Raw genomic sequence first — 19,716 nt, 5'->3', positions numbered from 1 at the left:
GTTAAGCAATATGACCTAATTGTTTCCAGATGAGGTTGAGTGTAGATGGCGGGGAACTGGTGACGGGTCTGATCTGTGTTAGGGCGAGCACATGACCGGGGATCCCCCCGGGTGGATGGGGGGGGGGGAGGGGCATCCCAGCCATTGACTTTTAAATTTTGAGTTTTCAAAGTTTTATGAGAACGTCCTCTTCGGTGCTTGCAGACGTCTGGTAAATAGAGACAGGAAAACAAGCTGTGAGTCGCGTTGCTGGGGTAGGTGAATCGGGGGCAGGGCAGGTAGCTGATCCCTGGGAGGCTTGTAGCTCGGTGGACTCTCTGAATTTGCGTATTAACACCTGAGCGCCCGCTGGCACCTCGGTCGTAGGGCACCTTCCTGTGTAAGCTGAGCTGGTGCCCCAGGACCACAGCTACCACCCTCTGTTCCCCGTGCTGCTTATGAGTCACCAGCGGACCTGCTCACCCGTGAGTTTAGGCACGGGAGCACACCATGGAAGAATATCGCGTATCAGCAGAGAACGTCATCCGAGACTCGTCACCCCAGTGCACAGATCTCTGCCTCAGACAGACCCCCTCCCCCGGCCCTTCCCACATGCCCTGGCCTCCCGTTTGAGCTCTGCCAGCAGCTGGAAAGGCGACCCAGAGCAGTTAGCCCGGTGCTTTCCGCCGGCTACCTGATAGCACCTCTTGTTGCGCCCTGGCAAGACCACTGCCTTTGATACCCAAATAAAAACATTTATCTGCTTCAGTGGTCATGAGTCCCAGCCACTCTCCTGACAACCTTAATCGCGACGCCTCTCCATGTTTTTTTTTTTTTTTGCAGGTGTTAAATCTAAGAACAATTCACCCAGTGGCCTTTTAATTTAATGACGACATTGTGCATGACCAAAGGCACCATAACCCAAGAGACCAAATGAAGTCAATGTGTTCTAGGGGTCAACCTTCTCAATTGAGATATTAGTATTTATTTTTTTTATGTTTTCTCAGAACAAGACAAATTAAAAGCAACATAAAAATTCACAAACAACAAACATAAACGAAAACAGCACCAATAGAACAGTTTTTTTTTTACAAAAATCACCTAAAAATGAAACACACATACAAAAGAACTCGCTCTTTCTCTAACAGTAATTATTCTATAGTATGCTGTATACACACCGTATTCGTGAATCAAAAAAGTGCAACGTTTTAACAGACAGCGTCTGATTTGACATAACTCGGTAGACGCTGAACAAATTTACCTGAGGTATATTTGTAAATCTATTTGCTCGATTTGGGGATCTCCCCATTGACCTATTTTGTGGTGTAAAAAAATAACTGACGTTTTAAGTTCAAAATGTGTCATTATATAATAATTTAATAGTTTGTTACAAACAACAAGTGCTTTGTAAGTGCAATCCTGAAAACAAACCTAAAAAAAACTCTTGACAGATGTATTCACACAGTCAAATTTACTATATAAATTACATAAATTACAGTTCTTTTCATAGTTTAAATGACATTAATATATATATATATATATATAGTAAAAATATATAAAATATTGAGTTAATATTAAGCTGTTTACAGGCCTCCTGGCCTTGTAGTGCTTTATCAGTGCTCAGAGTTTGTAATAAATAATCTTTGTTCAGTTTGTACAGCGAGCTCCTTGCAGTCACAAGCGGCCGCACTCATCACAGTGTCTCCAGTATTCAGCTGTGTGCTCGCTATCAAACATGGAGAAACAGTGGGGACACTGCAGCATAGTGAGACTCGACCACTCGGCCTGTGTGGCCCCCTGTGTCGAGCCGCTGCCCTGCCCTGCTCTCCAGGTGGATGACCGGTTCAGGGAATCCTGGGTAATAGGACAGAACGGGCGCTGTCAGTATTACAGGAATCTCAACGCTAATGTCTTCTAATCTCATCGCATGGACATTCCAGTTCTGTTACACGGATATTCCAATTTCTTTAAACGACTAAAAATCCATTTTAAAAGAATAACCACAAAAAGTTATTGGCCATTTCTGAAATTCCTGGCTACATCCAGCTCAGCTCGTCTTGTAGCATTAGCAGGTGGCCAAAATTTGACCCAAGGAGGAAGTTATGGTTAGATGTATATCCTTGTAATTACACTGTCAAACGTCAAAAGGTTGGAGAAACTGAAAGTATCTGTAAATGCCTGAGCAGGTAGTGGTCCAGGCCAGAGGCGAGTCACTCACCTGCTGACGGAGCTGCTGCTCGAAGTGGCTGATCTTCTCCTGCAGGTCCTGAATCCGACTCTGTGCCCGCTCGCGATCGGCCCGCTCGGACTTGAAGTCGTCCTCGTAGGTGACCGCCTGAGGGGGTGAAATGTTCAGAGGGGGGTCAGCAAGCTGGACCTAGGGGGAGCGTGATGGCAGGTGTTCAGCTGCGAGGTGGCCACGGCCCCCACCTGCTGCTCCAATATCTGGATGCGCTCCCTGTCCGTTCGCTTGGACTCCACCAGCTCTCTACTCAGTCTGTCACAGTCGTCCATCTTCTGCTGCAGCTGCTTGTTCAGTCTCCCAATCTCCTGCTGGAGCAGCCCCACGTTGGGCGGCACCAAGCCCAAGGTGGCCTGCGAGGAGACCTCCTTCAGCTTCTGACACAGGCCCTTGACATACTCCTCCCGGCTTGAGTCGTATTTCTGCCACTTGGCGTTCAGGTTCTGTACCTTTGTGGAGGAAGGGCGACATCGTCACCTCCTCAGCATTTCCCATAATAAGCTTAGTATTCAAAAAAACGGGAAGGGATCACAAAGGCCTGGTGAAGGAAGTTAGGCTGAGGAAATCTCAAAATAAAATTGGTAATAAAAAAAACTTTCGCTCTTACATAGACCACGCGTTGTTTTAACACTTCATTCTCCTCTTGAAGTTTCAACTCTAGTGGAGTGAACTGCTGTGCAGCCGCCAGATCTGTAAACTAATTGAAGGAAAAATATATATATCCCACTTAATTATAGATTGTGTTCAACGTTAGAGGCCGGTACGGTGCGGATTGCGACTCTACCAGGCTGAAGGGTCGCACCTTTCTGCCTTGCAGCGCATGCGTCTTGTTGTCAGCTGAGTCAATGGGCTCGTTGTTGCTCTCCATACGCCGGAGCAGCTCCTGGCACACCCGCACCGTGGTCCCGAGCTGAGAGCGGAGCTGATCTGCTTCCTCGGCCAGCGAGTTGTACAGCACGGTCCTGGTAGCCTGCGCCTTGTCCTGCTCCGTAAGCGCCCGCTGCAAACGCTGGATTTCCAGGTCCTTTTCATGCTCGGGCTGCCGCATCAGCCGGCCCATCTCCTGCTCCAGGGCGGTTACCTGCTGCCGCAATCTCTCCATCTCCTGCGACGGGGATTTGGTGACAGGACGAGGAAACGAAGCGAGACGCAGTTAGACTCGGCTAGCAGAGGGCAAGCGAAACAGCCCCCGCCCGGCCGCCCACAGAGACATTTACATGTAACATGCGTACATTTGGGTTATTTCCAGCACAGCCTCTTCGTAGATAGGTGGATAGTGTGGAGTCACAAAAGACCCTACCTCACGATTAAACGGTATTTAACCAACCTTAAGTTGAGCCCGATACATAATACGCTTAATTATTATTTACACATAAGTAGGCCTACGTAAAATGCTAAATATAGGCCTATGTTATATTGCTTAATTGTAGTTTTACTTCGATCGAGGTCTCTGGAGTTTAAAAAACAAAACAAACTACAGTTAACTGGGTTAAAACTATCTTTTGAGCTAAAAACTGTTCTCAGGAAAGCGTGACATTCATCCGGTGTTATTGCATTACATGACTTAAGTCTGTATAAGGTTATGCTTCTCGTCTTTTCTTCACGCATACTTACGTAAGATTATTATTATTATTATTATTAATGTAAATGAATGTAAGGCCAAGCCCGAAAAACTGCTCTGTTTTGGAAGAAAGCCCCTCTTCATCATTTCCAAGCTGGCTACAGCTTTCATTAAACTGCGATGAGCAAACGCGTTTGTACTGCCCTAAAAATTTAAATACACCCCCGTCTCCATTTTGTGAAATAAGAATGCATTTTTATGTTTGAGAAAGGTCGGCTTTTAAAATGTGGCCAACTCGCAGCCTATCCAAATGCGCAATGCTCTGACAGCTGGGGTTTCTTTCTCCATCACTAACCAAAAGCTTATCACAACCAGTTAGATCATCCATCTGGCCCGATATCCATAACACTACTTAGTTATGTGTCTATGAAACGCAAACATATATCCATTCAAGAACAAGCAGACAAGCAAACATAGCCCATACTTATCGATGATCAGCGTTAAATTATGGAATCACTACATATTAAATAAAAAAGGTATCGGTGGTTTCGACCCGCAGTGCATTTCCTTATATAAAATGTTATTTTACTCACTAGTTTGCTCGTCTCCGACTGCTGGGCCGCCTGTCTTTCAGTATCTTTCAGTTTTTGTTTCAACATTGAGATCTTTTCAAATAGGGTGTCTATCAAAGATTTAGACGGCCCAAAGACGACGGGCTCCTCTCCGTCCAGCCGCATGCTGGCGCCCTCGTATCTGGCCAGTCTGGCTTTGAGATCGGCTATGAGGCCGTTCTTTTGGCGCATCTGGTGCGTCAGTACGCCGACCTCCCGGCGCGATTCGTGGAACAGCGTGGTGATAGTGTTGAAGCTTTGAGCTTTGGTTCTCAGCACCTCGTTCTCCATCTGGACGTTTTCCATCGCCGGGTCCGCCCGGGGACACACAGGATCCACGCAGACGCTGCTCCGATCTGACATGTCGATAGGACACTAATCACTCCATTAGTATCACAGCAGCAAATGAGGCATCAACTTTGTACCCGTGGGGGTAGAGACACGAATAGTCCCGCTTAGAAAGTTAACATTGAGAAAAAAAAAACATTCGGGGAGTGTCCTATGGCGCAAATAATGTTCCAAAAGTGTGGGGATTTCCTACGGGACTTCCCCGAAAAGGCGTACTTTTCTGGTACTTCACTTTTTTTAGTAAACTCGGGATACCTGGTCACCCCTTTCTGCAATTGTAGTTAATCTCATGCGGTGAACAGTAATTTATTCTTGTTAACCGATCAAAGGAAAAAAATAAATACTTAAAAAACGTGATTTCTTACGAGCAGTATTTAAAGGTTACTCGCACATGCGCTAGAAGTTTCCGGTGACGACTGAGTTTCACTTATGTGAGAACGAAACCGCGTTAGGTACAGTAACCAGATAAGTACGAATATATGATGCATAATCATATATACACACGCAAATGTATATTTATGTTATGACGCTGGAATTGTAAGAAACGGTGCTTCTAGCAATACCCAAAATATGCCAGTAAAACAGATTCTTAAACAGCAAAAGTGGAATTCAGTCATCTTGTTGGTAGTCATTCGCGGGAGAGACAGTTGTAAAAGGTGTCATTTGGCATAGAAATAAGTGTTCATTATTCATGTAATCACTGTAAACCTGTATTATACTATTTATAGGATATGCATTATAGGATGTATATCATTTCATACCCGTGAACCGCAGCCGTCTTTTAAAGAACTTGGCAAAATCGAGAAAAAATATTCCTAGCTGTATTGAAGTCATCCTATCTTAAAGGCTTTTTATAATAGTATGATTATAAAATGATAAATAAATAGGTTTTTCAAAAATAGATGTGGCCCGTACGGGGATCGAACCCGCGACCTTGGCGTTATTAGCACCACGCTCTAACCAACTGAGCTAACCGGCCAATTCAGTTCTGCGGCTCTTCACTAGAGAATACATAGATTCATATGCTACCAGGTAGATGTTTTATGTGATGTATTTTCGCATGCGGGTGAATGTTGTGATAAAAAGGCACAAAAGACTCTGAAAGCAAGAACTTTGATTCTGTTATGCTTTAATTCTGCTTATATCTGTCAGCAAACTCGCACGCTCCTGGTTAACTCGTATGAAGGCGAGGGCTACATAATCCCGGAACTAGACACTACAGCAGGAGTAGGGTCAGGAGTTATCCGCAAAGGGTCAGTGCGTGTATATGCAATTTTTTGGGATAACCTTTATGTAAGCTGGTGAAACCCAGGTGTGAGGACCCATCAGTCAATCAGTCATCTAATTAGTAATCCAATTAGGGAGTTGCAGCGAAAAGCTGCATACACAACGACCCCTTCTGTATATCACTGATCACCCCTAACATCTAACATCTGTAACTACTTTTGGAGAATATTCTTCTTTCTTCCGACCTCACATCTTGACCTCCAGCGCGGAATCGCCCCTCGGAGCATCCACTGTTTTTTTTTGAGCTGCGTCCTCGTCTTTCGCGTCTTCCTCATCAGCCACCACGTAGTGATGTCCGTGCACCTGAGCATCATGGATTTATATGGGGCTGCAGACACTGCACGTGCCAAATATCATTCTAAGTCAATCAAGGTGGATGGTTTAGAAAAAAAAACAAAAGATTGACGCACCTGCGACTTATATCTAGGATGGTACCCTGGTGGAAATATGTAAATATTTTTGTATATGTAATATCCATCGTGCACCTCGCGTCCGCTGTAGAACATCTGCAGGTTATTGTAAAACAACCAGCTGGTTAGAATGACATGGAATATTTTAATTCGTATATAAAACACTCCCAATTGCTGATCAGAAACGCCCTGTTTCATGACATAGTTATTTTTAATTTTTAATTTAAAGGGATCTTTTAAAACTATAGACTTTTTTCCTTATAGAAGAAAGAGATTACCCCCGTCTCGTCGAAACATTTCGACCCCTGGGGACGGAATGGATGACGGAAGACCTGTTATACATTGTGGAAAAAAAGGGCAGTAAGTTATCCTCAAAGACAACAGTATAAAATACTAGCAATACAACTGGGAGGTTTAGAGCACGCAGATAAAACACTTAAAACATTTATTTTGAGATATTGTAATGCTGAGTTTATTCGAAACCAGCTCCATCCCAAATATTCATACTGAGATAGCATTTTAAATTTATATAATATATATATGTATATATTAATAAATGTAACTGTAACATTTACCGTCAGTGCAGAAGCAGCGCTTATTAAAAAGACGCAGAGAAATGCGGGTGACATCATGACGTACGTCTGCGAACAGAATATTGCATTAAAGGTTGTGTTGCGAAATTTATTGTAAGTTGTTGACGTGACTGGATCAGCCTTGGTTCCAGCTTGCTTAACTTGCTGGTCTTTTTTATATAGGATTGGTCTACATGTCGCAGCGCGACGCTGACCTAATTAACGTAATTAAACTGAGTGTCACACATATTTAAACGTTTGGGTGGCACCAAATATGGCAGATCATCATAATGTTGGATTAATTATAAATCTGGAATGTTTCTCGTTGGCGGCCTGCAATTATGTCCTACCACTTTTAAAATGTTTATAATTTATAATCATTTATTGTGTTAAAAAACGAAACACTTGTCAGTATAGCTAGGGCCTGATCTACCTTTTCAGGGGCCCCAGGCAAAGTTTATTTGGGAGGCCCCCCCACCAAGAAAACTGATGCTTGTTTCACTTCCTCCACAATGTAGGAAATTTGGGGGCTGTGGGCGACTGCCAGTTCTGCCTATAGCTAGAGCCAATCTCGATTACAGCGTTTTACAACAGGGCTTTTCAAATCATGGTCCTTAAGGGCCGAGCCCTGCATGCTGATTTCCCAGCCTTCCTTTACCCGTGAGCCAGGTGTGACTGGGCTCTGCAGCCAGTCAGAATCAGTAATGATTAAACTAACTGCCGGGGAGAACTGAAAACATTTGGAATCCAGGGCCGGTGTTTTGAAGAGCCTTGTTCTACAAAGATCGTAATGGTCAGGGATTGACACAACTGGTACGCAAGTACGCATTCACCTTTAAGAGCGATGCGTGCGGCAATCGATTGTTGGAACAGAGTGAATGCGTACGTATATGTGCATTTGCACCGACATGACAAATTACTGTGCAGTTTAACCGGTAATAACCGCAAATAAAGTACGAATTATCATATAAAAGTTTAAATACACGGCAATTAACTGATACTTTATTGATCCCTACGGGGAAATTTTCTTTCCTCCTCCCCAGTTTAGCACTCTGTAGGTAAGAGGAACCCAAGGTATCATCCAGAGAACCAGGGTGCAGGGGGGGTTAAGAGCCTTACTCAAGGACCTGCAGAGGCGCCAAAGACGTCTTTAACCAACAACCTTCTGAGCACAGCTATAGAGACTTAGCCCACTGCACAACACACTGCCCAAACCTTTCAGCTGCTTTTATAGATGAGAGTCAGTGTTCTGTTTGAAGTATCTCTGACGCGCTCGTCAAGGACACACAGTGCTCAAAGAAAGTCTTTGGACGCTTGCGTAATTCTGTATCGATGTTGCCAATGTATTGGTTTCTTAACAAAAGTCCATTGATTAGCAATGTTTGCCATATCTGCTCATACCTTCCGCACAGATGTCTTCTTAAGTGTCACAATTCGTTTGACTAAGAATCTAGTTCTTTTTCTGCCATTTTGCTATTAATTACAGTTGTTGTTCTTGGCTCCTGCACGGATCCTAAATATAAATATTTAAGTAAAGATGTTACTAATAATAAAAAAACACACGAGACCTTTTGTCAATTAACTTTTTTTTTATTATCTCAGAACAGTTTGTTTAGAGCTATAATTTGGGTTTCAATTTATTATTACATAAAATTAATGTTTTACTTAATACTACTGTTGAAACTATTGTTTCTAATGTGATATATATATAACCTTTGTCAACAAATGAATAAACAAACGATTTTTGGTATAAAGCTATACATTTTCAGTAATTTTGATGAATTAAAGAAGCATGCCAAGACTTTCCGTGAACACTGTATGTGTAGTGAAAGGCAACGTGACAAGCTGAGTATTCAGGTGCTGATTTTCAATGATGGAAGAAGACAACTTGGCTTAAGATTAAAGATTTTGGAGTCCGAAGGGTGCATTATAGCTAAAAAAAAACGTGTTTATATTTGCAACTCAGCAGCATATTCATTTATAATCATTTATGTGTAGGTGGTGACATCCACCACTGGTAATTTTAAAAAATCTTAAGAATGCAGTAATTATGTTAAAATAGTCCCAAAGTACTTACTGGTGCCTACACATCGTTATTGCACAATCATAATTAAAAGTTATGTTGAAATCAGACTGGCAGGAAAAACACTAGCTCTGTAGACAGCAGCTTTAAATGCTGTTTATTTATTTTTTTTTCAAAATCAGCTTCTCATCCATTACAGGTGTGTTTTCCCAGGTCAATCCCAAAGCTGCTGGGCGAAAAAGAAAAACCAGGCTGCAGATAAAGTCGAAATACAACAATGATAAGAGTGTGTGGTTTTAATCACAGGAGATGCTGAAAGATGTTATTTTGTCTGTCAAGTTAATCTACTGGGGTGTCACAGGACATCATTACTATGGCATACCAGTATGGCTCCAGCTTTTTAACCATGCAGGGTTTGACAACAAAGTGATTTTCATTACTAAGCAAACTGACGTGAAATAACTTCTTGATGAAAGACATTCTGTCTGCTGCATCCATCTTCTTGCCCATACCATGTGTTTGCCACATGGGATCCCAGTAATTCTGCCATGACTTCACAGCTCTGGTCACCGGCCTGGGTACTGGCAGCGTGTTCTTAACCATCTCCTCTCAGATTCATCTGAAGTTCTCTAACTTTGTGTCCCTGTGTCATAGCTGACGCCGGTCGTCTACAGCAGGACCGCTTATGCGCTCACAGCCTACTCCCCCGCATCTTCAGAATCACCCTCCTCTTCCTCACTGCTCTCCTCACTCTTCTCACCCTCATTTACTCCCTCAGTGTTTCCATCTTCACCGTCTTCGTTTTCATCTTCCCCTGTCTCCGCATCATCTTGGTCTTCAGGGTTCACTTCGCCGTCTTCATCTTCACCGTCTTCCTCTGTGTCTTCACCATCAACAGGAGTGATTCCCCCTCTGTCTTCCACAACAGTCTCTCCATCATCATTGGCTTCCAGGCCAACACTGTCCTCAGCCCCTTCACCTTCAAGGTCAACCTCAAGATTCCTCTCCGCTTCCTCACTTTCCTCGTCTCCATCTTCATCCCTAGTCTCTCCACTGTCTCCATCTCCTTCACTTCCCTGTCTCTCTTCCCCATCACTGTCTCCACCATCCATGTCACTGTCTCCACCATCCGTGTCACTGTTCCCACCTTGCCCGTCCTGTCCTGTCACTTGGCAGTCTCCAGTCATGTTCGTGTCCTCCACGTTCTCCTGAACCTTGGTAGTATCTTCTACACCATCATTATCTTCCTCTGTTTCATTTCTGTTTGCGTCGGCACCGTTTTCTCGACGCTTTTCACCCATTTCATTATCATCTCCATCTTCATCAGTTCCTTCTGTGTCATTTTCCTCATCTGCTTCATCATTGCTCTCCACCTCCCTGCCATTTATCTTCTCCTCAGTCTCTTCCTCCTCTACATGGATGTTATTCCTGCCTTCATCTGCCGCTTTGTCTTTTGCTTTTTCATCCTCCTCACTCTCAGTTTCATTACTCTCATCCTCATCACTGATTCCACCTTCACTGGCATCCCCATTACTGTCACTGGCATCCCCATTACTGTCACTGGCATCCCCATCACTGTCACTGGCATCCCCATCACTGTCCTTTCTCTCATTCCATATCTGTCCACTATCTTCACTTCCCACTTTGCCGCCAAGTTCTACGTCTTCTCCATCAGAATCGCCTCGGCCCTAAAACACATAGACATGCACTTTATTCCAACTTCCACGCCAACAAAATGAACTCGATGTGTAATAATCTCAAGCAGAAGCTTATAAACCTATTAATTAAGAATGGCATAAACATCATTGCGATCTGAAGTTCATATTCTAAGTGATAAATTCGCTAATTAGTGTAGTTCAAAATGGTCATTTATCGGACACATACGCTAAATGCGCAACCGCGACCTGAGGACCTTTACTGCCATCTAGTGATACACAATTGTTATTACAACTTCAATGTTGTATGGCAAAGACAAAAATAGGAAAACTTCCGATCGTTCTGTGTGAGTAAAATACAATTTTAAACAGGAGAATTCAACACTAAATTAAGTACAGAGAGCCAGTTAACAGTCGCTTTCTCTTCGTTTGGGTTGACTGTCCTTACTGTCCTTATTATTTGCATTTATAGTATTTGTGAATGATATTAGCACAGTATTATAGTTGTGAATGAATAAAATGGTTCATTTATCCCATATGATTTACGATATGTATTGTTAACATGTAGATCTACTTTTAAAACTCACTTACTGGTATGGCAAAGGTCGCGCCTAAGATGACGATGAACACAAAAGCAGTCTTCATTTTACAGCACTCTGCAAATAGATCCGTTTTGAAAACGCATGTAGAAAACATGGCATAATGATCCAGCTCTTATATACTACTCGAATTAAATGTTGTTAATAAATCTTCCGTAATGTTATAGCTGTTACGTCATTAAATGAAGCCGCAGGTGTAATCATCTCGTGCTGATACTTTTGGCAGCACAGCAATACTTTTCTGTTCACGGGGATGAAGTGTCACCCACCCAAGTGTCAGATGACAGGTACGGTCAGGCTTGAATCCATCTTCACATACTGACCTACGTCACACTCAACTCACTTTCTTGTACCTTTCTCTTATTTAAACCGTTTTTTAACGTTTTTGAAAACCTAAAATCTTCCAACAGACCCTGCAGATATTATATTATATCTAACGGCGAACTGTCCTACGCAGTACATGCAGTTGTACTGTTCCGTGATGCAAGATTACCCGCAGCACCTGGCTTCAGAAGCTAAGCGTCACCCCGGCAGCCCTTCTAAGACAGAACAGTCCGCTTTATATGGCGGGGCAGTGAGGGTATTTGCCGATGCGCTAATTATCAAGATCTTCCAGGTGAATGAGAAGCAAAAGAGAGCGCAGGAAAACAAGCGTTTGTACGAGTTAATCACCACTCAGAATATGTTATGTAGGAACCAAAATGTTTGTTTTGCAGACATGACTGCAGTGGATCAAGTCACATATTAACCATACATCATTTGTATTCTCTCAGGAAATTTTGTGGAGAAAAAAGTAAACTTTGTGCGGGCTTTCAAGAATGTTTACTAAAGTTCCATTAATTTTTTTTAGATATTTTTGCTTTCACGCATCAACATTCACACTACAAGCATTTCATTTGAGGGTAATCATATGGCAGATATTCTAGAAGGCTACTGTTTGCTTACCTAATCTGAGAGATTAAATGTTTTATTACTGGTGCCTGTTGTCTGGGACACCCCCAGGGGTTCTCCGGGGATTTATGGAGTCGTTCCTGTGGCTACTAGATGTTTGTTGTGTCTCCCAGCTGTCTGCTGTACTCTGCTAAATACAAATTGTTTACCTATGACTCTAGTTGTTGGTGTCCTGTCTGAGAAAAGCTACCATCAGCGTGGCAGACAGCTTTATATAAACACAACACACCCTGCATTCTTTGGTTATAAATCAGTGGCAGTGTTTACGTCAATAACACCTCTGACCTTCGGGTGGTTTTGGCGTACATCTAACCCGCTCCTTTGATATATCATTTTATTGCTGCAGAGTCTGTGATTGTGCCTTGTTGTGGGATCTTGGTCAGGTGAGGTGATCTTTACTTTTCTCTCTCAGGCACTTTTGTCTTTTGCCAAAACCGACAACAAGATGACAGTCATGTTTTGAAGCAAAACGTTACTTTTGGTTTGTGTGCTGAACGAAATATAGAAAGAATGCAAAAGTCAAAACAGACTGAGGCTAGACATCGCTCCCCCCTCCCCCATAGCGTCTGCATCCCCACCTGCCAGAAGTGAGGGAATCTCCCCGAGACTATTTACATAGCCATAAGGGCCGCCATGCAAGATGTGACTCGTTCTCCCTGCTGGTGGAGAGACCATCCACACACTTGCGCACACCTCAAATAGCCCCTTTCTGTAACTAATGACAAGCCCCCTCTTTGCATAATTGCGCACAGGTCGCCCAAGATATACGATTTGGCCCCTTGAAGCGTGCGAGTAGCTGGAAGGCGTTAAATATCCTGCCGTCACGCAGACTCTGGGCCCCGTTCTGACGGCGAGGTCGCTCGCCCGCATCGTGTTTGTTTCACCTGTATCGTTCTCAAAATAACACACATCAGCAGAGATGCCGTAAACAGCACCGTGTGATCTGAGATGTTTGCGTCCCCGCTGGGGAGCCGCAGAGAAGCTGAATCAGCACTGGGCCAATCACATGTGTATTTCCCTCTGGATGATAGAGCTACCATTTTCCTCCCCAGGGTTACAGCATGAAAGAATAAGCGCCTCTTCAGGGTGAACTGGAAGAACGGCTTCCTTCGGTGCGATACTAATACTGGTAACAGTTAACGATTAACTGGTGCTTCCTGGTTTACAGTGAGAAAGTACCGCACTGAACCTTCGTGAAAATGGCAAACCAAAAGTTATACAAGGAATTCTTATCATTGGCTCAGCTGAAGGATTCTGTGTGTCTGCAAATGGACTTGCCGATGTGTTTTATTTATTTTACCCATTTATTGAATTATACACCATGTAAAAATGCTCGATAAGATTAAACAAGTGACTTAGACAAAGCACTCTTTAATTCCATAAACATTTAAAAAATACGTCATGAAAACACTGCAAACAAATACTTAAGCACCACACATGTCTGTATGACAGGGGCAGGAGCATGCAAACATGCGAAATTCCCCACACATCAGCACCGTAACACAGTTGCATTCAGTGAGAAATGAGAACGTTTCACACCTGAAATTGGCAAGAAAAATGTGCCCAAGATCGCTCTTCCTGTTCCAAGGAAATGCATTAATGGAAATTAGTAGATGATAAACTTCAAGAGCACAGAATGCACCAGCTGCATGATAATGAACGTCTGCATGCATTTCCCTGTGATTGCACGATGCCCGGGTAGCCTCCGGACCCTAGGGACGGACCCCCACTCCGCTAAATTTGGCACCAGCCCCTTCCTGTTCCACAGGCTGCAAGTTTCACAGAGGTACAGAGCACAGCTCAGTCATGCTCAGTTAAGCCACCTCTGAAATCAGCGACTGGTTTGGTAGTGGGAAGGTGCCTTGTTTATCTGACTATTGTACGCATAAAGATTTTACCGGAAAAAATGCTTACTACTGCGTGTCAGTTTCGCTTCCTGGGACAAACCCAGGTCAGAAGGCTAACTTTCCGTAACCATAATATTTATTGTTTATCATTCTGACATAGCACTGGTTACGCCGGGCACCGTTTATAATTAAAGTACTTTTCAGTTCTCTTTTATCCGTATACCTAGCACCATAGCTTCATGATTGAAGTTTGCTGTACGTTTCTCTTATTTTTCAGATACATTAAACTAATACGTATACCTTGATAAAACACAGCATGTTTAATTCAACACCAAATAGCCCTATAGGCTACACTGGGTAATCTCAAAAAGATCTTTTATACAGGTTGCACCTTACTGCTTACTTGTATATTGTGAAAGAAGACTTAATAGGCATTTCGGTTAAATTAAAAAAAAATCGGTTAAAGTAAAAATGCTAGTTAGTTTCGACAACGTTAAACTTAATGCTATATATTCAACACAGCAGCCAAATATGACAAATACTTTGCGACTGATAATCCTGACGCCTGTCACATGCCCACACCCTGAATCTGCTTCCCTGAATGGGCGCATCTAGACGTAGAGCAGCACACAGTTTCTGCGCGCATGCGCCTATCTCTTGTAGTAGTGTTCGTAAGTCAGCAAATCGTAGGCGCGTCTCTGCTCGTCGTCGCCTATGTCCTCGGAGGAATCGCTTTCGCAGCTTTTGCTGTCGTCGTCATTTTCGCCGCCGAACTGCTGACAGGGCTGCGCGTAGCTGGCGTCGCCCTCGGCTTTGCTGTCGCTGCCCTCGGCTTTACTGTCGCTGCCCTCTGCGCTCTCCACGCTGTCAGCCTCCGTGGGCTTGACGATGGAGTCTAGGTCCTCGTCGGTGCCCTCCGAGCTGGGAGACTGATTCTGGGTGTCCGTGGGATTGGTGCCATCCTCTGCGCCTACAGCATTGACTCTGAAGATCCGGTAGAATCGCTGGAGTTTAGAAATAGAAATGTTGCGGAAATGAGCTTTTCAGGAGAGTGAAAGTCCGGCTGCCTACAGGTGGGCGCGCCAACGCAGAAATACCCAGCTAACAAAGCACAGACTCCGGACTCACGTTTCGAGACGCTTCTCGACTTCCGCGGCTGTCGTCGCGGGTGTCCCCGTCCTCGTTGGAATGGCTCTGCTCACACAGCGATTGTGAAAAGGTTAAAAGATGTTATGGGGCAACGTACAACTGACACATGATCAGACACGAGCATGAAGAGTTGCAGTGATGAATGGGTCATTTTAAAATAAATGGTGTAGCAAAATACATCAGATTATACTAAGCATTACAGGGGGGTGTTCCACGAAGCAGGATTTCTCAGTTAGCTGGGTTAACTTAAGTCGTGCAATAAGAGTCTAGGTAAGGAGCATTCCTATTGGCCATTCATGATTGTACAATAAGAGTCTAGGTAAGGAGCATTCCTATTGGATGTTCATGACTTCTATCTTAAGAATCCCAGCTGACTAGGAAAGCCTGCTTAGTGGAGCATCAGCCTGGTCTGTATTTTATATTCTCTGTGGTAATTAAATAACCCAATATTTCAGAGGACTTCAGTGTGCTTTTATTTCCATTTAGAAGGTTTATTTTGGTATGCTACCTTATCTCGAAGGTAACCGTTCAACTCTTCTGATGTCTGTGTGAACACAGGAAGCAGAGATGAGGTCACTGCACAGTGCAAGCCTGATGCGACACAGGTGTTTCACACACAGCTCTACGTGTAACATAACAGCTCACCTTGTCCTCGGAGGTGCTTTGGACTGAATCTGAGGCCTGTGAAACAATAAAATGTAACCGGTGAGTATCTCATAAAATGACCTTCTGAATGACAGAGTAATTTAATAATGCATTTAAGGCACATTCTTATATCAGGAAAGTTTCACAGTCAAACATGTGCTGAAAGTAAGTCCCTGCAAACCCAAAGCGTCCTTTCCTCAAAGACAGCCAACCTCAGATTCTAACACCTTCTTTAATGTTCAAGTGCCTAATCTGAGACTATTGGATATAATGAGTTTCCAGCTTCCATTCTTAAGTTAATTGGTGTCCCCCCATCTACAGAATTGGATAAGATGGAAGCCAGATGTACCTCCTCTGATACATCAACCTCCACAAAAGCTGTAAGACATTCTACCTCATTAGTTTTTATATGGCCGCTGCTCAAGGTCTGCTGCCTGACTCATCTCCATCAATCAGGAGGCCAAATTTCACAGCAAAGAACCCCAGCACTTCACACTAATATGGGCCCATGAACAGGGCCAATCTAAGCCCACATGGCTCCCTAGGAAAGCTTCACCACTGGCGCCCCCTGTCTGTCGCAAAGTGAAACTGACAGGCTAAGCCGCTGCTTACCGTTTTCTCTGAAGTGTTCTCTTGGGAGCTCTGCAAAAACAAAGAATAAATTATGCATTTTTTTTCAAGTCATTAACATGTTTTCAGATTTCAGCTGCAGTATGGACGTGGTTAGCGCCGGTTCATCGCTCGCAGACAGGTTGTGGTTTGAGTCCTACCGTAGATTCAGAAGCTTTGCTTTGCTCATTCGACTGCTGCTTGGACGAACTCTGCGAGTGTGTCTGATAAAACATTTTATACGTTTTATAAGTCACAGCATGCACGGATATGGGGAAAACACTAACATTCATTAAAGCATTTGACTTATAAACAAACGTACTTTACTGCCTACAATTACAAAGCAATATTAAAACAACACAATAATATTTCCTTTGATCTCAGCTTAAAAACTCTATTAGTATCTAAAGTCTCCTTGCCATAACGCAAATTTAAAGAATATGTGAGCAACCACACTTCAGAACTAGCAGCTCCACACCATTACTGTACTTCCTGTCATAGCAGAGGAGAGTCTGTAGCTGTGAGTTAGTCATGATCACGAACGATCAGGTGTATGATTTCCCGCACCGAGGCACACAAATGACAGGTGCCCCGTTTTCCAGATACTGCACAATAACTTTCCTTCGGCGTGTATTATCGGCATTTCCCATTGCAGTCATTTTTCTTTTTAGCATGGTCTCTCGACACCATTTAAGACAGGAGATTCGGGTTTCGCTAGACACCTCATGTAGACTCTGACGCGAAGGATCTGCCACCATCCTCTCTCCAGCCTCGTCCGGGACGTTTCTCCGGGAAACCTATAACACCCCCAGAAAGACGTTTGCTCACACGTGTGTCAAAGCAAGGCTTGTCTGCGCTTCCCTCCTTTTTACACGCCATTAATTACACACTTACCGGGTTAGAGAGGACTGTGCCCTGCAGCAAACACACAATGATCACAGCGATCTTCATCCTGTGAAAATAAATAAATAAATAAAATGAGATCCTACCTAAATCATGCTGGGACTTCTCACGATTACACCTGTGCCACTAAACCATAAATTATGCTACATTTTCATCTGTGTAAGGAAACGCATAAGAGAAACAAGTTTAATTTACAAAACAAATATGTAATATTCCTCTCTCCCTCCCACATACACACATACACTGTTTACAATGTCCCTACATAAGCAGATGATTATTACATTTATTCTGCTGTTTACCCTACATACACCACCCTATAACTGTCCCGGTGATGTAAACGCTCATGAAACTTAGATGCCTGCCTGCATCCACTCAGACCCCCCTGCTATGACAGCTCTGACACCCCTACCTTTTCTCATTTACAGCCAAGGCAGAAGGTGCGAATAAATGTAAGCAAGGTTTAGCGCAGTCTCCTTTCCGTGATAAAGCGTCTGGATCAGGATACCCAGCGTACAGAAGCTATTTATCCGCACCTCGGAGGTGTGTGTCTTCCGCACCGCCCCGGCACCCCAAACACGCATTCAGCTCTCCCCACTCCTCTGACTGGTTTAGCAAAGGCATCTAATTTGCCGGTGCATATGACGGGGTTCGTGAAGGCGCTCCCGCTGCCCACGCCAGGAAGGCAGCGCTTAATGACAGCTTGCCATCTTCCTGTGGGGAGGATTTATTTTCTCTAGAATTAAAAAAGATTGATCTATTCTGGCTCCGGAGCGGAAATGAGCGCGCTGAGGTCGGGCGGCCGTCGGAGCGGGCGAGTCTCCCTGGGCACCCTGCTCGCACCCCTGCAGGCCATTTACATGTGTCTGAGGGACAAAAAGAAATACGGGATCACACTGGACAGAAGTCACATGAATCAGAGACAGACAGATAGGGTTTTCCCCCCACATCATCAGTGCATGTGTTTTCATAAAAACAGCGGAACAAAGGCAGAACTGAAAGTGACCACGTTCGTTTTCTTTCCTCCGATAGTGAATAAAATACACGATTTCCCCGTAGGAGCTCTGTCAGGCTCGTCTTGAATCATTTCCTACTGATATAATCTGATATAATAAGAAAGATGAATGATTTGTAGCTGTCACTTGTGTCCCAGGAGCACTTGTCACAGGAGGAAGGTGACACCCTCGGATCCACCTCTTGCGGATTCGCGCCACTCGGTTCTCTGACACTCAGCCCCCCTCCCACCTTCCGCACCTGAAGATTATTTCTGTCTCTTGACCTCAGTCTAATAGTGTCTCCCGGAGTCATCCTGTCGTATTCATTCCCAAAGTTTTCCTCCCCTGATTCCCTTATACGAAACGTCTGACTTGGACCATAAATAGATCAGGAAGTATTCCAGACTTCCTGGAAATGACATCATGTTTATGCATGAAACACGGCACTAGCAATTAAAATGCAGCAGTAATTGCAAGGGAAACAATGCACGCGGTTTGCAGACGCTACGGTAATTATCCATTTACGCAAACAATAAGGGTCAAACTTGTGGCTGCAAAAACAATGGAAGAGACATAGAAGTGTATTATTCACCGTTTTTATTCACTTATTTTGACATTTTCAAAACAGGTGTAGACATTTAAGTGAATTTATGGTAAAGAGCAGACTTACATTTTTGGATGCAGTTTCGACTATAACAGACAGTAGTAACTGCACAGAGTTACATACAGCCAACCTGCTGTGACTCCTTACAGGTGAATACAAGTGTATACATACACACACACACACACGCACACACATGTAGGGTATACCTATCCTTATGGGGCCCGCTCATTCACTTCTATGGGAAAAATGCTAACGCTAACTATGACAACCTTAACCTCCACCCAGCCCTAACCATAACCATAAGTAACCAAGCAAAATACAAGAGTTTCTGCATTTTTAGTTTTTTCATATCAGTCACCAATTTTTATAAAATAGAGTTTTATAAAAAAAAAACGGATATTTAACACGTTATGGGGACATTGTGTCCCCATAAGGATAGGTATACCCGCACACACACACACACACACACACACACACACACACACACACACACACACGCAGAGGTTTGTAATTATATTTTTGTGGGGACTCTCCATTCATTTTTGTGAGGAAAACTCCCAACATGACAACCTTAACCCCCTACCCAGTCCTGACCTTAACCATAAGTAACTAAACAAAATACGAGGCTTTTGGCATTTTTAGTTACACACAAAGTCCTTCTCTCCTAACCCACACTGACAGCTGTTTCTTGCTGGACCAGTCCATCATTTGGTACCTTCAGCCCCCACA

The 19,716-nt window shown here is 43.7% G+C and overlaps 3 protein-coding genes, 1 long non-coding RNA gene and 1 other non-coding gene across 9 annotated transcripts; 1 reads left to right on the top strand and 4 right to left on the bottom strand.

Annotated features, from left to right (window-relative positions):
- Positions 1-926: 926 nt before the first annotated feature.
- Positions 927-5,556, bottom strand: tnip2 (TNFAIP3 interacting protein 2). Of its 2 annotated transcripts, none has more exons than XM_048996429.1 (6): positions 4,376-5,556; positions 3,024-3,326; positions 2,829-2,918; positions 2,410-2,670; positions 2,198-2,314; positions 927-1,833 (listed from the first exon to the last, which is right to left on the bottom strand). In XM_048996429.1, the coding sequence occupies exons 1-6, from the start codon at positions 4,754-4,756 to the stop codon at positions 1,654-1,656; spliced, it is 1,332 nt and encodes a 443-aa protein (XP_048852386.1). In that variant the 5' UTR covers positions 4,757-5,556; the 3' UTR covers positions 927-1,653. The 2 variants fall into 2 exon arrangements, with proteins under 2 accessions (XP_048852386.1, XP_048852387.1); XM_048996430.1 differs by having other exon boundaries at positions 4,673-5,553.
- A 90-nt stretch (positions 5,557-5,646) lies between these two features.
- On the bottom strand, positions 5,647-5,720 carry trnai-aau (transfer RNA isoleucine (anticodon AAU)). Its single transcript has one exon. It is a non-coding gene; the product is annotated as a tRNA-Ile (tRNA).
- A 2,859-nt stretch (positions 5,721-8,579) lies between these two features.
- On the bottom strand, positions 8,580-11,912 carry LOC125720770 (uncharacterized protein DDB_G0290685-like). 2 transcript variants are annotated; one of them, XM_048996635.1, is made up of 3 exons: positions 11,557-11,912; positions 11,280-11,344; positions 8,580-10,721 (listed from the first exon to the last, which is right to left on the bottom strand). In XM_048996635.1, exons 2-3 carry the CDS (start codon positions 11,331-11,333, stop codon positions 9,732-9,734), a joined length of 1,044 nt encoding a protein of 347 aa, XP_048852592.1. In that variant the 5' UTR covers positions 11,334-11,344; positions 11,557-11,912; the 3' UTR covers positions 8,580-9,731. The 2 variants fall into 2 exon arrangements, with proteins under 2 accessions (XP_048852592.1, XP_048852591.1); XM_048996634.1 differs by lacking the exon at positions 11,557-11,912 and having other exon boundaries at positions 11,280-11,541.
- A 1,677-nt stretch (positions 11,913-13,589) lies between these two features.
- LOC125720719 (dentin sialophosphoprotein-like) lies at positions 13,590-18,781 on the bottom strand. Of its 3 annotated transcripts, none has more exons than XM_048996493.1 (9): positions 17,801-18,781; positions 17,383-17,440; positions 17,211-17,285; positions 16,650-16,712; positions 16,492-16,521; positions 15,880-15,915; positions 15,743-15,778; positions 15,214-15,279; positions 13,590-15,089 (listed from the first exon to the last, which is right to left on the bottom strand). In XM_048996493.1, the coding sequence occupies exons 2-9, from the start codon at positions 17,437-17,439 to the stop codon at positions 14,736-14,738; spliced, it is 717 nt and encodes a 238-aa protein (XP_048852450.1). In that variant the 5' UTR covers position 17,440; positions 17,801-18,781; the 3' UTR covers positions 13,590-14,735. The 3 variants fall into 3 exon arrangements, with proteins under 3 accessions (XP_048852450.1, XP_048852452.1, XP_048852451.1); XM_048996495.1 differs by having other exon boundaries at positions 18,643-18,773; XM_048996494.1 differs by having other exon boundaries at positions 17,925-18,762.
- Positions 15,170-16,556, top strand: LOC125720721 (uncharacterized). Its single transcript, XR_007385551.1, has 3 exons — positions 15,170-15,304; positions 15,793-15,939; positions 16,201-16,556. It is a non-coding gene; the product is annotated as an uncharacterized LOC125720721 (long non-coding RNA).
- Positions 18,782-19,716: the final 935 nt, after the last annotated feature.

The sequence above is a fragment of the Brienomyrus brachyistius genome, chromosome 25 (assembly GCF_023856365.1).
Source record: "Brienomyrus brachyistius isolate T26 chromosome 25, BBRACH_0.4, whole genome shotgun sequence".
Classification (NCBI taxonomy): Eukaryota; Metazoa; Chordata; class Actinopteri; order Osteoglossiformes; family Mormyridae; genus Brienomyrus; species Brienomyrus brachyistius.
Note: the sequence above shows the minus strand (reverse complement) of the source record. Positions and strands in the feature narration are given on the sequence as shown.

What these genes read in the sequence shown, in the direction of transcription:
- LOC125720719 (XM_048996493.1), bottom strand. Translation starts at nt 17,439, where the DNA reads ATGAAGATCGCTGTGATCATTGTGTGTTTGCTGCAGGGCACAGTCCTC. An exon ending in AGAACACTTCAGAGAAAACG is followed by an intron (nt 15,916 to 16,491) that starts GTAAGCAGCGGC and finishes ATTGTTTCACAG; the next exon opens with GCCTCAGATTCAGTCCAAAG. An exon ending in GTCGAGAAGCGTCTCGAAAC is followed by an intron (nt 15,090 to 15,213) that starts GTGAGTCCGGAG and finishes TCTAAACTCCAG; the next exon opens with CGATTCTACCGGATCTTCAG.
- LOC125720770 (XM_048996634.1), bottom strand. Translation starts at nt 11,384, where the DNA reads ATGTTTTCTACATGCGTTTTCAAAACGGATCTATTTGCAGAGTGCTGT. An exon ending in GCGCGACCTTTGCCATACCA is followed by an intron (nt 10,722 to 11,279) that starts GTAAGTGAGTTT and finishes TATGTGTTTTAG; the next exon opens with GGCCGAGGCGATTCTGATGG.
- tnip2 (XM_048996429.1), bottom strand. Translation starts at nt 4,756, where the DNA reads ATGTCAGATCGGAGCAGCGTCTGCGTGGATCCTGTGTGTCCCCGGGCG. An exon ending in AGTCGGAGACGAGCAAACTA is followed by an intron (nt 3,327 to 4,375) that starts GTGAGTAAAATA and finishes TCCCCGTCGCAG; the next exon opens with GAGATGGAGAGATTGCGGCA. An exon ending in TCCAGATATTGGAGCAGCAG is followed by an intron (nt 2,315 to 2,409) that starts GTGGGGGCCGTG and finishes TCACCCCCTCAG; the next exon opens with GCGGTCACCTACGAGGACGA.